We start from the raw sequence: 15,768 nt of genomic DNA on the forward strand, positions 1-15,768 counted from the left end.
CAATTCCTTAATTTTTATTTTATTATTGAATTAGTAAAAAAGAGAAAATATTTTTGGATGTACATAAAAGTGAAAAGATGTACACGAAAATGAAAAGATGAATAATTTATACAAATTGATCAATTGAATAATTTGATTAATTTTTTCAGAGCATTATTACAATTTCGCATAACTAGGCCAAGCCAAGTTTACGAGCACATCGCTATTGGAATTTCATTAAATAAGGTCAGAAATGCGATCAGGTATTACAAATCTCAGAATAAAGTTAAAAGTCATAAATTTTGCAAATAATTTCTGTATTATTATATTAACATTAATTTTATAACGTCATATATTTTTATTTATTTTTGTTTATAATTGAACATAAATTTTCCTTTTTTTGATAATAATATTGTTGTGTTTGTACAGCTTCCTGCTTCACAATCGATCATTGTGACTTTTCCTCGTTCTTAATAAGCCAAAATAAACGATTGTTGAATCATATCTAAGTAAGTAATGATATCGTTTATTGCTCTTTAGCAGATTTTGCTGCATTATCAATAAAAGTTGCGAGTTTTACATCTCTTTGGGATAAACCATTAACATCGTGAGAAGATAGCGTGATGTTCACTTTGTTGTAAACGTTGAACCACTCGGGATGGTGATCCATTTTTTCAGCCTGCAGAGCGATTCTTGTCATGAATCCGAAAGCCTGAACCAAAATAGAAATAAAATTTTATTTAATTAAATTTCTAGTAGAGAAAAACAAATAACTAAAATACGGTACCTCATTAAAGTTTTTAAAGATAAATTCTTTACACAGAGCATCTCTTTTATCTTGTACAGCCCATCCATTAGTGAGCAAAGGAGCCAAGTCCTTTTGTCTATCTTCGACACTTAATTTTGGCTGTAAAAAATATTATTCAATTGCTAATATACATTGCTAAACTAAATTTTTTTATATGATAATTTAGGTTTTGAATTTTTCGTAAATATTTCTAAATATGTTTTATCGTGTAATTTTAGAAGACTTACAGCGCGAATCACGCTTTAAAGACTTTCTTTGATTTTTTGTATATATTTAAATTCTGGTAGGAAAAACTGCCAGTATTAAGGCATCTTTCCAAACACTATGAGTACCGTACCCTAGGCGAATGATAATTCTGCCCGATGGAATGCCGGAGTTTTTTTTATATACATATACACATTTAACCACTCTGTTTAGAATTAACGCTTACCTAGATTAATTTGGAATAACATTCTTTCAGTCAATCGATTTGAAAAAAAATCACAAAATAGTATTTACTATAAGTTATCGTAAAAATTATTTTTCAAACGTTGATATTGTTAATAAGTAAAAATTAAATGTTTTGCAGAACATAGTGTTCGGTAACTGGATAGAAAATTGTACATCTGCGGTATTATTTATATTTAAAAGTTTTCAATATAAACATGATTGTTAAGATATCGATGTAACAAATTTGACGATAAAAAAAGTGTCTTTATTCACAATAGTCAAATATTTTGTGAATTTAATTACATTTCATATTTTCTGTCATTAATTTCATCACGAATATACCTTTCACTTAAGATAATCGGCCTTCGATTGCGAAATATTGATTACGCGTCTTGGAAATAAATAAACTCGACCACTTGTTGAGGCACTTATTGAAATGCATTATTTGATTGTGTAAAGGAATATCAAAACGAACAGAAACATTTTTCTTAAATCTTTCAAATATAATACACATATATATTTAAATCAATTATTATTTTATTCACGACAGTTACGAACCATTTTTTGTTTCTTTGCTCCGAGAGTAGTCTGCAACCTTACTGCTGACAAGAACACTCGTGAACGTGACACAAACGCCTCGCCCCCCACTTGCTGGAACATAGCCGCTGCCATTCTAACCTTTCAATTATTACTACTCAATCTTATCGCGTTAGAATTGTTTTTTAAAGATAATAATAATTTCTTCAAGAAATATTTCAAATAGATTCGAAGTAATTTTTATTTTTGATTGTAAAAAACAAAATTTATTATTAAAAGCACGTATAAACCTCGAAAAATTGTCGTTTTTTAGGAGACAATCAATGTGTACATGCACATTAAGCAAGAAGTTAAACTTCACTAAAATAAAATAGATGTTTCACATCAATATAATAAATAACTTAACATGTATATAGAATAAAAAAATTAGTACAAATTTATGGGTACAAAATTCAATCACTGCATTAATTTAATTAATTTTTATTTCTTTTTTCTTGAAATAACTTTAGAAACAGGTTCAGGTACTGGTATTTTTAGAACCACACTTTTTTTATCATCTTTGACAGGCACAGCACGAATACATCTAGCTAATTCAATTAGTTTTTTAGTACCCAATCGTAACGTAAACATTGTATTAAACTGTTCTATGTCTAATTTGTAATCCCATATTATTAGTCCTAATATTATACAATGTATCAACCCTTTGTGTCTCATAGTTAGGGGCTTGAGTCTGTAAATTATAAATAGCATATATAATAACAAGTATTTTTTAATTATATACCATGATTAAATGATGAAAATTACCTTCCATTATTAATACTGTAATTTTGTAAAACATAAGAGTTTACATCAGCAGAATGTTCACATACATTAAAATCCTTAGATTTTGCTGATTTTACAGGTTTATTTAACCAATTAGCTATTGCTTCAATATACAGCAACATTGCAATTTTAAATGCTGATTTAGGATCTGTTTTAACATATTCAACAGTTTTCATGAAAAATGTTGGCTTGCTAAAAATATAGAAAAAAAGTTATTATTAAATATTTTATTCAAGATAAAATTATAACCTGTAATATAATACTCACTCTACAATATCACTTTCAGAAATGTCAACTGAAGCAATGTATAAAGTTTTCAAAATTTTCTTTGGAACAATATCATAAATATTATAAATTTCAGACTCGTGCTTGGCATCTGTATTACAAGGTGGCAAAATTTGTCCATCAATCAAATCATCTTTGGCATTATTTTCTAAATCTTCTTTGTCAATTTGAATATCTAAGAAAAGTTTTAAAATTAAACTTTTGTTTTTTTTATTATTAAAAAAAAAGGTAAATAATATTTACCTTGAACAGTTTTTTCCAATTGTTCTTTAATATCTTCAACATTGACTTTCATCTTTTCATGCTGCTCTGTTCGCCTTTTTACTTTTTTAGATCCAAATTTTTTGTTTAACTCAGCATTTTTATCTACATTTTGATCATCGTTATTGTTAGTAAGTTGGTCTAACACAGGAGCTACATCCCAGTGTTCTGCTTGAACTAATCTAACTTTTCCAGTTTTTTTATTATGAATTGCCAACATTGTATAAGTTAGTTCTTTTTTAAAATCTGGTCTATGACCTTTATAAGCCACTTGACCATTAGTCATTGCCAGAACTACTTTCTGTTTATCCTCATCATTGTACAATTGACATTTCATTTTATTTGTTTCTTCATCTTTAAGTTGACCATTTTGAAAATGAACTGCAGTTTAAAATAATAATTATCATTCTATAAAATTTGATAAATAAGTTTAGGAACAAAGAAAATCGTTCCAACTATCTTTTCAAGTAAGAAAAAAATTTCAAGTACACATACCAATAATGGGTTGAATTTTATTTGGTTCGATTATAACACTGTCTATTATAGCTTCTATTGGCTTCTTCATTTTATTTTTATTTTTAAAAATATATTTGTCATGAAATTATGAGTGTAAGTTTCGGTTGATAATGCACAAACTTGTTATCGTCAATACTAATTTTTGAATGAAAACAAATCACAAATATTTCAACGGCGTTGGCTTTGATATCTTACACAGTAATAAGTTTCTACTTATCTGTACTAAATTGACATAAGTATTTGGTTATGATCTACTAAACATCACGCGGCACGTTTTTTTGCTCTATCGTGTTACACACGAGGCAACGTATAAGACAGCAGAGCATTAAGCACTGACGGAGCATGTGTAAATTAACATTGAATGCATAGAGGCGCTGCGGTATCGTATGCTCCTCAATTTTGACGCGATCACATTTTAAAAAGTTAAATTCCGTTCATTAAAATTAAATTGTTGGGTCATTTTGTGTTATTTTAGGTATTGAAAAGTAGCGAAAATTGATATTTTTCCAGCGTTGAACGATTTTTAATTAGTTCAATGTTCTTAGCGAAAAAACTAAGAAAGGAAGTTTTTGTTTAGAAATGTCCAAGAAATTTAAGAAAATTTTTTATTTTGCAAAAAATTTGTTAAAAAAACTAATAGCAAATAATTGTTAATACAAAAAAAATTATTGTTGTTGAATTTAAATATGTAGGTAGCGTGCTATGCATCGAGTGCGAGTTTTTGAATTCCTGAAAACGTGAACGAGTACGGGTATGATTTGAGCACGCGTAGCGTGCTGATAGATGCTAGATACATAAAACAAAGATACATTTGCTTTTAATAATATTCTATTATACATTTAACTTGTAATTTTTTCAACTCTTTCAGAGCTTATAACAAAAAATGTTTATTTCTTCATCTTCGAAGTACAAACTTTTTAAGGATATGGTTTCTTCTCTATTACTAGAAAATTACTTTAGAAAATCGTTTTTCATACGCGATATTCAATTTTCAAACGATAAATTTGAAAGTGACTTAAAATGTCGTTTGTATCGTTATCGTTTGTTTTACATGTTAAAGTCAATTGAAACGTAATGTATACCTTATGAACAATATATGTATTGATGACTTAGCTGAACAAGCTGCACTGCTAATATTGGGGTCAAATCTAACCACTTGCTGTTCGAAATAATGAATAAGAATAAAAAAATAAGCTTATCACTTGGCCAAAAATAATGACACTTTTTCAATGAAGCTTGCTTGGATCTCATCATAATATTCAAATCCTAACAACAAGAAGGCTGATAATTTTGCGAGTCACCACCGCACTTAATATTGATTTCTCGCCTGCGTCTTCCACTGATCTCACGGTATTATTAAAAAATACAATGCGACAAACACATCCGCCGTGAAAATGTTGACGCGGAACACAAAGAAATAAATATTTATGACTTGTTTCACAGCAGCGTCAGATCTTTCCTATGGTTTAGGGTCCGGTGGAAAATATCTCGAATCGATCGGTTATTGTTACCCTGAACCAAATGCGCATCGATCACCGCAAGCCTTGAACGGTGACAATTCAGCCGTTTAACTTATAACACTCTGAGTCAACAAAAGAGAAGATCACCGCAGCTTCGCCAAATCCTTTGCACAGAAAGAAAACTGTGGAATCGCCGCAGAGAGTATGAAACAAGAATTCTGACGATGCAACCTGTACAAGGAACATCGAGGTACTTCCTGAAGTGCTCGAACTGGGCTTGATACCCTCCTTTGAATATTGAGAGTTTTATTACCACTCCGAAAATCCCAGCAATTGTCCAAAGGGGATTTCTAATCCATACCGTTTCGAATTAAACAAGTTTCACTGCAATTGTTTTTTTCATTGAATAATACAAGTTTCATACTTACTACTGATTAAAAAATATTGTTAAAATATCGTACCTATCAGACATTTAGTTTTAGGTTGAGCAGAAGATTCATAAGACAAAAGTTAAAAAAAAGTAGACATTTTTTATCTTTTCGTTAACTTATAATTTATTTCAATTAGAAAACTCAAATTTGAAAAAATTAACTGTCTGAGCCACCTTATAAGGGATTCAGTGTGCATGTATCAATCAAGTAATTTGTTCAATTTAAATGGCATGTTAGTATAAAATTTTAGGATCATTTTAATAGTTTAGGTACACACTTTAGATCAATTAACTATGTATAACCAATGTAGCAATGAAAAAGGAATCGTACTATAGAGATAAAAATGTAAAAATTCATTAGTAAAACGTAATTCTAATAAAAAACAAATTTATTAAAATCGACCGATGACAGCTTGGCTTTGAATTATTTACAAATACTTAGCGTAAATAAGATTCCACGTAAATGCTTCCTTTATTTCAGCAATTATTTGAAGCTTTACTTCCAGTGTCAAAATCAGTTATTCACTTATAAAATACAATTATTTTTCTTCAGGAAAATGCATCATCTTGTGTCTTAGCGATTATCATCCTGGTTGGATCCTGTTGAAAATACGATTGAAAAATATTAATTTTATTAAATTAATTACAGTAACTGTTTGCATAAAATTATGTTAATTAACGAAAAAGATGAAAAGATAGAGGGGGGTCGACATTCGGTGGATAAAATTTTATATAGTCGCAAAGGTATTATAGAAAGGGAATATCTCGTTTATTCTGAAGAGCAATAACACTACGTAAACACTTATAATTTTTGAAATTAGAAAAAATTTGAACCTAAATGAAATGGTTAAGAGAGCTCCAATTTTATAGAGTAAACATATACTCATACCCGCAATATTAGCTGCTTCAATATTATTTATTTTATCGAGGGACACAATAATAATTTCGCTGTTTATATAAACACGTTTGTTCAGTTGATTGCGATTGAAAAAACTTAATATTAATAATGTATTGAATGTACAAATTTTACAATTTTTCTAAAATTATGCCCGAATAGAATTAATTCAAGTTTCAAAATGTAATCAAATCTTAAATTGTCTTTTCAAGGCAAAATTGCTTATTATATTACGGGTAAAATTAATAATCATTTTCAAACAAAATGAATCGCAAAAAACCTCTTTTTCTATGAGATTCTATGAAACCTATTTATAATTAAGTTCGGAAATAATAGATCTTGAAAAGTTTCTTTTGTTTCTAGAACACAAACGCAATAATACATCAAACACAATAGTTTTTTCTTACTGTTCTATGATACATGTTTTGTTTTCTTTCACGTACTTGATCTAGTATTCTGTACGCAATATGCATCGAATGGCATCCATTCATTTTTATAATTTCAAGATCTTGCTCGAAAAATCTTATTTATTCAAATATAATCGAAGTTAAAACAGTTATCAAAAAGAAAACATTCTTATTACCACGATTCGTCAAAGTACATAGAAATCAAAACGGATGAAGTTCAATATAATAAAAGTTTTCTTTGATAACTCGCTGTGCAACACAGGATGTTCGCAATTTTTCAACATACCTTTTATTATTTCAAAGTCGATGAAGCACAAATGCATGGTCATCGTCAACTTCGCATCTTTTTCTGTAACATTACAGCGCACGCATCGTCGAACATAGTTTTATCGAGTTTTTTGTTTTACTCTTCTTTCTTACATAGAAAGTAGGTAAAAAGTCGCCAAGATGAAATTTTTTTGCACATTAACTCGATGAGTAGCCTCTAATAATTCGAATTATTTTGTTTTTGTTTTTTTGTTGAAAATAAAAAATACTTTCCAGCGCTGACTTGAAATATTTGTTGAAAATATATTTGTCCTTAAAAATTGCTTAGTAATGACGCTTATTTTGTGTTTTTTTCTACGATTATTAAAATTTGAAATTTCGCACTTAATACACATAATATTATTATAATTATAGTGTGATCGCACCTAAAGCCAAGTTCACTAATCTAGGAAACAAATAACCCTAAACATTGCAAGATAAAGTTCAAATTTAGAACAGAAATATTAATTAATCAACGATCCAATTTTTAGTAAGCACGTTCTGCTTAAAAAATTATCTACAGCATGCAATTTAGGGGAAAAATATTAGACAATAAAAATTAACATTATAAATATGTAACCAACCGAAAATGAACAATTTATATTAATTACAAAGAAAAAAACATGGTTCTAGTTCATTATTATGTTTCTACTACAACTGAATTTTGTTAACTTACAATTAGGAAGAGGATCGATGAGTTGTTTAATGGAGTTAAAATAATTTTCGAAATTTAATGAAAGCAGTTTCAAGCATTTTCTCTCGTTTTATTGACGCATACTTTTAAAAAACACTCAAAGTTCTTACATAAAAAGAAAAGAAGAAAATTATACATCAAATCTATATAAATAACTATCGTACATTTATACGTTTACTAGAAAGGCTTGATTTATATTAGTTTAATATCCTAAATAATCATTATACATATTTATTCCTAAAATGACAGGATTTTCCTTGCCCTTTACATTTAATTAATCGATTACATTACGTTACGATCACCGAAACGAATGCTCACAAGAGCTTCTTTGTTAACTGTTGACAACTCATAAGAGTGAGTCAATGAATATATTTAAGGTTCTTGCCCTTTTTTTAATTTCCAATGCGTTTGGAATATTAAAAAAAATTCATACAAATTTTATTTCAATTACTCAATTCCATGTGCTATAATTTATAGTTTGCACATTTATAACTATTTTTCCATTTAAGACATATCCTTTTGAGAGACTTGAAGAAGATGGCAAGGCCACGTTGCAAAGAATTTTTCGAAAATTCATTTCCGTTCCCTTCAAACGGTTCATTCATTTTGAAAAAATGCTATCAAAGCTACGATGACTTAACGTATTTTTACGTATTTTTCTTCTTTAAAATTTGTTATACATTTTTGGGAAATGTATGTCCATCTTCTTAATTAGTCAATCAAAAGTTTTATGGTAAGCATACAAACTTATACACGAGCCAAAATATTTTATTTACTAAAAAATAATTTGAGTTCAGAATGGGTTTATTTTAAACGTAGGTATGAATTCGCTCTTAACATTTAGTTATTTTTTAGGCAAACTCGAGTGTTCGTCAGTTTGCATGAGTTACAGTTCGCTTCGGTTCGCAGGTACTCAAATTTAATTAGTACCTTGGAGGCATCGCGTCTGCCGGGCCTGGGAAGCTAAAAGTTCAAAAAAATAAATAAGTCGCAAATTAATCATGATTAATATATACACGTTTAATTCCACTGCGCAGCCTGAGTATGAGATGTAACTTTCTGTTTATTCGAGAAACTACCTACACAACTCAAAAACTTTTTCTATTTTACTGATATTTGTCGGAATACGGGGTCATTACTTAGATGTCGCATGATATTCGCAATCGTAATAAAACCAATTAATCAGTAGACTTGAATGTCATTTAACAGATGAAAAACGCACAGGACGCATTTTGATAATAAGTGGCAATTGTAATAAATACAACTATTACTAATTATTTATAAATAATAATTATAGTAAATGCAAAATAGCATTACCAATTGCCAAAAATTAACAAATGAAATGTTACATCTTATACTTACGAAATTATATTGATGTCGCATGTACGCTATTGATTTCAATTTTACGCATAATAAACTATTTAATGGATCGTAAAAGTGAAAAGGCTAACGAGGAATAATTGAGGGTTTTCTAATAAATCGAAAACCAATTTTCGCTTCTTTTTAGAAGTACTCAATAATATGAAAGCGATGCAACACCGAAGGTTGTACCTTAGATTAAAAGTAAAATAAATGTATCTTACCGTCCGCCTCCTCGTGGAGGTCCATAGGGATCTACTCTGTCGTAACCTTCCGTGTATCTGAAATATTTAAAATTTTTTAAAATAATGACATAGTATTAGAATACGTAGGTGAATAAGAAATAACGTTTAACATACCCTCCTCCAACAGGATATCCCCCAGTAGATGGAACAGTTCCTCCAGTTCTTCTGCTAAACATATCAGCTTGTGGACCAGGACCAGCATTATAATTTGACCCGCCTGAATTGTAACTGGGTGCTCCACTTAATGGTCTAAAAAAATTTCAATTGGAATTTTTTACTTAGTCTATTACGTATTTTTTCTGTAGATAAATGTATACACAATGAAATCTTAACAATGATTTTAATTTATTAATGATTGATTAATAATTCATTAATGATTTTGTACATACTCAGAGAGTATACAATTGGGGAAAATCATGAATTAGAGAGGTAAATTAATGTGTAAATTTGTTTTTAGGCAAACAAAATGGAAAACCCAAATTTATAAATTAGAGGTTTTTTTTTTAATTAGACAGTTTTTCTTAAGGTAACAAAAATTTTTTATGAATTAGAAAGGATTGAGAATGAAAGAGTTTGAAATTAAAAGGTTTAACTGTATTCATGGGTATATATTATAGTGACTTATCAAATCATGAAATTTCGTTCTCAAGTTTATTTTAGTTTGCTCGGACCTAAAAGTGAAATGAAATCTGAGGCAAAACGATTTTTTTTCATCAAGTAAATTAAATGCCCGCAAGTTGAGAACGCCATTTTCGTAATTCTAAAAAATTCTTCAAAAAATTCTAAAAAATGACTAATTTCAAAACTTTTTGGTTCTTTCCACGCGTCTTTTTAAAAGTGTTCTTTTTCAACATAAAAAATCGCAAGTATTTAAAGGTTTTTTTCCACTTCAATTCTTCGTGAATTAATTTTTCATTGTAATTTTCAAGTATATAAGTAATTAATAAGTTTTAATCTTTGTAATTTCTAATGACCTTGGAAAAGAGTTACAAGCACTGGTATTCTATGCAAACTAAAAAAAAAGCTGGAAAGAAAGTTCCATGCAAATTGATAAGTATAACTAAATAAAGGGTACCATAGTATACAGAATGATGAAGAGGAATCTAAACCTAAAATAGAGAAAATGTAACTAAATTTTTTGTTGTCTAGGTATCTAATTAACTTTTTAGAAAAATAATTAGTTGTATAATTAGTACACATTCTCTTATTTTGCCAGAACCAATGAGAAAAATTCTTTTTTCAAATTTCAGCAACAATTTTTTTTCAAACTGCTGTGAAAATAAACTGAAAAACTAAAGTAAAAATTTTTATATCTAGTCATTTTTCCAAAAATTTGCTGTATTAAGTGCCGAAGCCCCGATTTTGACCGACCGAGCATTAAAAATGTAAATTTAAATAACTTTTTTACTACACCGATTTTCGAAAAACGGCTCTGTGGAGCCCTCCGTATTGTTGCTGTGAACAACTGCACCAAATTTCAGCCAATTTCATCGGGTAGTTTTCCCGGAAAACAGGATCAAACTTTTTTATCCTACAAACAGTAATCAAAACTTTCGATCCTGTTTTCCGGGAAAACTACCCGATGAAATTGGCTGAAATTTGGTGCAGTTGTTCACAGCAACAATACGGAGGGCTCCACAGAGCCGTTTTTCGAAAATCGGGGTAGTAAAAAAGTTATTTAAATTTACATTTTTAATGCTCGGTCGGTCAAAATCGGGGCTTCGGCTACATTTTTCGAAAATCGGCCTGGAAAGAAAGTTACGAAATTATACATTTTCTGTGCTCGGTAGGTAAAAATTGTGGCCGAGGCATCACCTTAATCAGAAGACTTTTATTAAGCAGATAGAGAAAAGATAGTCTTTAAAGTACTGTCAATTCAATTTAGCACATAATATAGCAACTTCTATTGAAAGTTTTTTATATTTAAAACTCGTAGTTAGATTTCTCATAATTGTACATTTAAGGAGGTCTGTACCCCACATATTTTATCGACAGATTCGAAAAATTTGTTTAATTTATATCTTTTTTTCTAAATCGAATATCAAAAAACGGCTCTGTGCGAACATTCATTTTGTTGCTCTGAATAGCTGGTAAAAATTTCAGTTAATTCCACCGACCAGATTTCCCGGAAAACGTGTTTACAATTTTCACACGTTACCCCAGCTTGAAATTTTCAAACACGTTTTCCGGGAAATCTGATCGGTGGAATTAGCTAAAATTTTTACCAGCTATTCAGAGCAACAAAATGAATGTTCCCACAGAGCCGTTTTTCGATATTCGATTTAGAAAAAAAGATATAAATTAAACAAATTTTTCGACATGTAAAAAATTTTCATGGAAATATCATAAATTTAATCGTAAAAAATATACAAAAGAGAGATATTTAAAATTTTACCCAACATCACCATAACCAGCACCGTATGCTCCAGCAGCAACTCCACTGCTTCCGTTTCTTATGGGGCCAGTTGCTGGACGATCATAATCGGCTCTTGCTGCATAAGCATCTGTTCTACCAGTTCCAAAATTTTCTGTACGTCCATAGTCAACTGGTCCTTGAGTGGGTCTATTAAATTCAGCTGCCATTCCCCCACCTGATAAGAAACAGTGATATGCTATTAAATAACAGAGTGGAAAATATATAGAAAGTACTTCATGGCAAAGCGGACTACTTTAATGCAACGTTCACTTCTTCCCTTTAGTATACAGAATTATTAAATTTGATAATAAATGGTAACTTAGTGGCAAATCCAATGAAGCACAAAAAACAATTTACAAAGAAACAAAATTGAATACAGCATCACTGTAGTTTTCAAATAGATAAAGAAAAATAGACATCAAATAGAAACAAACTAATGAGAAGATGAACATACTTGGAAAATCTCCTCGATTACCGTAATCTGCTCTACCACCAAATTCAGTAGACCGACCATAATCATTTCTACTGTAGTCCATGCCCCCAGCTGGTCCATAACCACTCACAGAACCTCCAGCAGGTCCATATCCACCCATAGTTGTTTGTCCTTGATATCCCATGTTACCACTTCCCATATTCTGACCATATCCTCCTCTATCATTATAACCACCTCCAAAGTCACCTCTGCCACCAAAGTCACCTCCTCCACGGTTGTATTCACCATAACCACCACTTCCACCACCTCCTGCTTGACCTTCATAACCCATGTTGTGTACTGTCATTACTGCAAACATAAATTAAAATTGATTAATGTGAATTTTCAGTTTCAAATTGTTAATTCTTAAACTTAGAACAAAATTATTGATTGCTCTAAATTTAGTATTTTTTTTATTTTCTGTAGAAGAAATTACTATATTAGTTAAAAAATAAATAATTTTTAAGACTAAGCAGTCTGAGACGATAAAAATGAAGTAATTTTTTGTAATTTAAATGCTGTGAAATCAAAACTTATGACAACCTAATTCTAATAATGGTTAAAATTTATTTAGATTGGGTTCTAAATTCTCAGGGATAACGAATAGAGTGATATCATGTCAACAAACCTCTTCTGTCATTATATGGACCAGGACGAGTATCACGTCCTCCATCTCGTCCTCCTCTGCCTCCACGCATAGGTCCTGGACGTCTACCTCCTACATCGTCACGTCGGGTACGAGACTTGCCAGTGGATTGCTCTACGTTAATCGTTGCACCTTTGAATGCTGTATTGTGAAGATTTTTAATAGCTTCAGCAGCATCTTCTTCTCGAGCCATATGTACAAAACCATAACGCTTCATGACATCACACTCAGTGACTTCCCCGAATCGTACGAATAAACTTCGAAGCTCATCACTTCGACAATTTTCCGGTAATCTCCCAACAAAAATTTTTGTTTTTCTCTGTAAATGATTTAAAATAAAAGAATGAAAATTTGAAATACTATCAAGTTTAATTTGATGATAATAATAATATATTTGTTTCTGTTGAATTCGACCATGCTTATAAAGATAAAAAAGCATGGTGTCTGTTCCAGAATTTATATAGCTCATATGATTCAATAAAACCCAAATTTACACTCTACCAAAAAAAGTAAATTGTAAAATTATTGAGCGACCTCAATCGATACTATTGATTGTATAGATTGATCAATACAATAATAAATAGGAGTATCCAGCCTTATTTATCTTTATTTCTAGTTAAAATCACATCTTCAATGTTATATTATTTATAATAAATATAATTTATTTTGAAATTTTGTATGAATATTACAAAACATAAAATGTTAATCAGTATTTTTCAGACTCATTTGTGTCAACCACAATACTAAACATTTTTTATCAGTTCAATTTAATAATTCAACTATTCAACAATTTGTCATTAACAAACTCAAAACAAAGTATATGTGATAAACAAGAATGTATACTTGCATTAATATTTTGATAACAAATCTTTGTTAATATTTAATGAAAAAGTCTTACCGGAGCAGTAGGTGAAACCATTTTCTGTAAAAAAAATTTTTTTTTTAATATATTTTTAATTAGATACATTTATAGCCCATATCAATAATTATTATGTTTCTTCTGAAATCGATCATGCTTTTAGGCTCAAAAGCATGGTGTCTGTTCAAGAACTTAATATTGCTCAAAAATATCTAATAATTATGATGTACATGTAGAAAAAAAATGTAATCAAATTATTTGAGCTTAAATTTAATATAATCATTATCATCAAATAATATATTAAAATAAAACATATTCAGTAAAAAATTATTAATAATAACTAAATCATAACTCACATACCAGTTAATACGTAACATTTGACTAACTAAGTATTGATTCAATATTTTATAATTTTTTTACTGTTGTTCTCAAATTTTTGGAATAATTTTAGTCGTCACTATAGAACGATTGAACAAAAAATGAAATTAGATCTTATTTTATGATATTATCTACTCACCAGGTTATTCATATTAACAAATTTAAACTGCAATTTAAACAATCAAGATCAATCCTATGGAAATCCAGTTCAAAATTTGATATCCTTGAATGGAAGAATAATAAATTGGTTGATTATTTTTTAGTAATACACAAGTGAGTGAATTTATGGTTCAGTTAAAATACCGACAAAAGTAATAAAAACTCAACAAAAGAGAAAAAGAGGAGTATATAAGGAAAAATAAGCGTGATTTTATAGGTTACAGTGACAACCAATACATTTTATTTTGATTTTTACAGTATCAAAGCTTTCGAGATTTGAATGAATTTTGAAATAATCTATTCTCGCACTAATGTTTCTAAAAGTTCATAAAATAAGTTAATGAGCTAATAAAAGTTCAAGTTGAAAAATAAATACTTGAAGACTTAAATACTGATTCAGTCAACATAAAGTATTACGCCGGTTATCTATAGCATTTTATAAATTAATCCATGAAAAGGAAAAGGAATCCGTTTAATAAACGCAGGCACAAAAAATACTCACCTTGATCACTACAACAATATTGAGAAATTCTTCAATAATTATTCAAAAGATATATAAATATTTTTAATCACAAGGACGAACAGCTAAGTTCATCTGACGCCGCAACGACACGAAAGTAGAAACCGCTGCTTTTAGTGGGGCGAGTGGCAAACATGGCGGGCCGGAAGTGTGGCAAACTATGAAATAAAAATTTCAATTTGAATCGCACTCAATTTTATAATAAAACGCTAGTAAAATTGCTAAGAAGAAATCCCAAAATAACTATTACTAATGCATGAAGCGCGTAATTGAACAATAACAATATATTTAATGTAAATCATAAATAAAAAATGATAAGCAAGATTCGGAACATAATTAAAAAAATATTTTAGTCTTATAAAAATGTAATAATTGTTCAAAATAGTAAAACGTTTTTTTTATGAATAGTTAGATGGAATGTTTAGAAAAGAAAAGGAAAGTGCCATAAAGTAATTCGCTTTTTATTATTTCATCACTGCCCAGCTAAGCCGCGAAAAACAGAAAAGTCCTAGAGAACGTGTAATTAGCATAAACAGTGCTCCGAGGCTTTCTTTTTCGCCGCTTAGGCCTGTATTAGTACATTGCGTCACTCGTGCGCAAAGTGGGTGATTCTCGCACGAGTCTCAGTCACAATGAGACGAAGACGAGAAGCCCCACGCGCACGAGTGACGTATAGTATTTTTTATCAAGATTTGCGGGAAATCAAACTTCCCGCACGCTGTGATAAAAACTATTTCTCATCACTGCGTGCGGAAAGTGCTACTTTCGCGCACGGATGGTGATCTTAAAATACTATGGGCGGTTGTCAATCTACTATTTCATACAGTGGCCCGAAAATCGCTCTTCCCGCTTTGCGCAGCGGCAGGGAAGCAGTCACTTTTGGGC

General features: G+C 30.0%; 3 protein-coding genes across 6 annotated transcripts; all 3 read right to left on the minus strand.

Annotated features, from left to right (window-relative positions):
• Nucleotides 1-133: 133 nt before the first annotated feature.
• On the minus strand, nucleotides 134-2,149 carry LOC106659947 (probable pterin-4-alpha-carbinolamine dehydratase). Its single transcript, XM_014382736.2, has 3 exons — nucleotides 1,775-2,149; nucleotides 767-886; nucleotides 134-691 (listed from the first exon to the last, which is right to left on the minus strand). Exons 1-3 carry the CDS (start codon nucleotides 1,886-1,888, stop codon nucleotides 506-508), a joined length of 420 nt encoding a protein of 139 aa, XP_014238222.1. The 5' UTR covers nucleotides 1,889-2,149; the 3' UTR covers nucleotides 134-505.
• Nucleotides 2,150-2,217: 68 nt separating this feature from the next.
• On the minus strand, nucleotides 2,218-3,954 carry LOC106659940. The gene is made up of 5 exons (XM_014382723.2): nucleotides 3,617-3,954; nucleotides 3,104-3,502; nucleotides 2,843-3,035; nucleotides 2,558-2,767; nucleotides 2,218-2,483 (listed from the first exon to the last, which is right to left on the minus strand). Exons 1-5 carry the CDS (start codon nucleotides 3,684-3,686, stop codon nucleotides 2,234-2,236), a joined length of 1,122 nt encoding a protein of 373 aa, XP_014238209.1. The 5' UTR covers nucleotides 3,687-3,954; the 3' UTR covers nucleotides 2,218-2,233.
• Nucleotides 3,955-5,959: 2,005 nt separating this feature from the next.
• LOC106659870 (TATA-binding protein-associated factor 2N-like) lies at nucleotides 5,960-14,975 on the minus strand. Of its 4 annotated transcripts, none has more exons than XM_014382603.2 (9): nucleotides 14,866-14,975; nucleotides 14,344-14,427; nucleotides 13,866-13,889; nucleotides 12,950-13,286; nucleotides 12,304-12,630; nucleotides 11,829-12,024; nucleotides 9,548-9,682; nucleotides 9,413-9,469; nucleotides 5,960-6,127 (listed from the first exon to the last, which is right to left on the minus strand). In XM_014382603.2, exons 2-9 carry the CDS (start codon nucleotides 14,353-14,355, stop codon nucleotides 6,112-6,114), a joined length of 1,104 nt encoding a protein of 367 aa, XP_014238089.1. In that variant the 5' UTR covers nucleotides 14,356-14,427; nucleotides 14,866-14,975; the 3' UTR covers nucleotides 5,960-6,111. The 4 variants fall into 4 exon arrangements, with proteins under 4 accessions (XP_014238089.1, XP_014238098.1, XP_014238079.1 ...); XM_014382612.2 differs by lacking the exon at nucleotides 5,960-6,127 and adding an exon at nucleotides 8,271-8,792 and having other exon boundaries at nucleotides 12,361-12,630; XM_014382593.2 differs by lacking the exon at nucleotides 5,960-6,127 and adding an exon at nucleotides 8,271-8,792.
• Between the last annotated feature and the right edge of the window lie 793 nt (nucleotides 14,976-15,768).

Source organism: Trichogramma pretiosum, unplaced genomic scaffold (genome assembly GCF_000599845.2).
Source record: "Trichogramma pretiosum strain Unisexual culture from Peru unplaced genomic scaffold, Tpre_2.0 scaffold62, whole genome shotgun sequence".
NCBI lineage: Eukaryota > Metazoa > Arthropoda > Insecta > Hymenoptera > Trichogrammatidae > Trichogramma > Trichogramma pretiosum.

What these genes read in the sequence shown, in the direction of transcription:
- LOC106659940 (XM_014382723.2), bottom strand. Translation starts at nt 3,686, where the DNA reads ATGAAGAAGCCAATAGAAGCTATAATAGACAGTGTTATAATCGAACCA. An exon ending in ATTGGAAAAAACTGTTCAAG is followed by an intron (nt 3,036 to 3,103) that starts GTAAATATTATT and finishes AACTTTTCTTAG; the next exon opens with ATATTCAAATTGACAAAGAA. An exon ending in TACAGTATTAATAATGGAAG is followed by an intron (nt 2,484 to 2,557) that starts GTAATTTTCATC and finishes TATAATTTACAG; the next exon opens with ACTCAAGCCCCTAACTATGA.
- LOC106659947 (XM_014382736.2), bottom strand. Translation starts at nt 1,888, where the DNA reads ATGGCAGCGGCTATGTTCCAGCAAGTGGGGGGCGAGGCGTTTGTGTCA. An exon ending in GAGCAAAGAAACAAAAAATG is followed by an intron (nt 887 to 1,774) that starts GTTCGTAACTGT and finishes TATTTTTTACAG; the next exon opens with CCAAAATTAAGTGTCGAAGA. An exon ending in TCTTTAAAAACTTTAATGAG is followed by an intron (nt 692 to 766) that starts GTACCGTATTTT and finishes ATTTTGGTTCAG; the next exon opens with GCTTTCGGATTCATGACAAG.
- LOC106659870 (XM_014382593.2), bottom strand. An exon ending in TAATCGAGGAGATTTTCCAA is followed by an intron (nt 12,025 to 12,303) that starts GTATGTTCATCT and finishes GTTTCTTATCAG; the next exon opens with GTGGGGGAATGGCAGCTGAA. An exon ending in GGATATCCTGTTGGAGGAGG is followed by an intron (nt 9,470 to 9,547) that starts GTATGTTAAACG and finishes TAAATATTTCAG; the next exon opens with ATACACGGAAGGTTACGACA.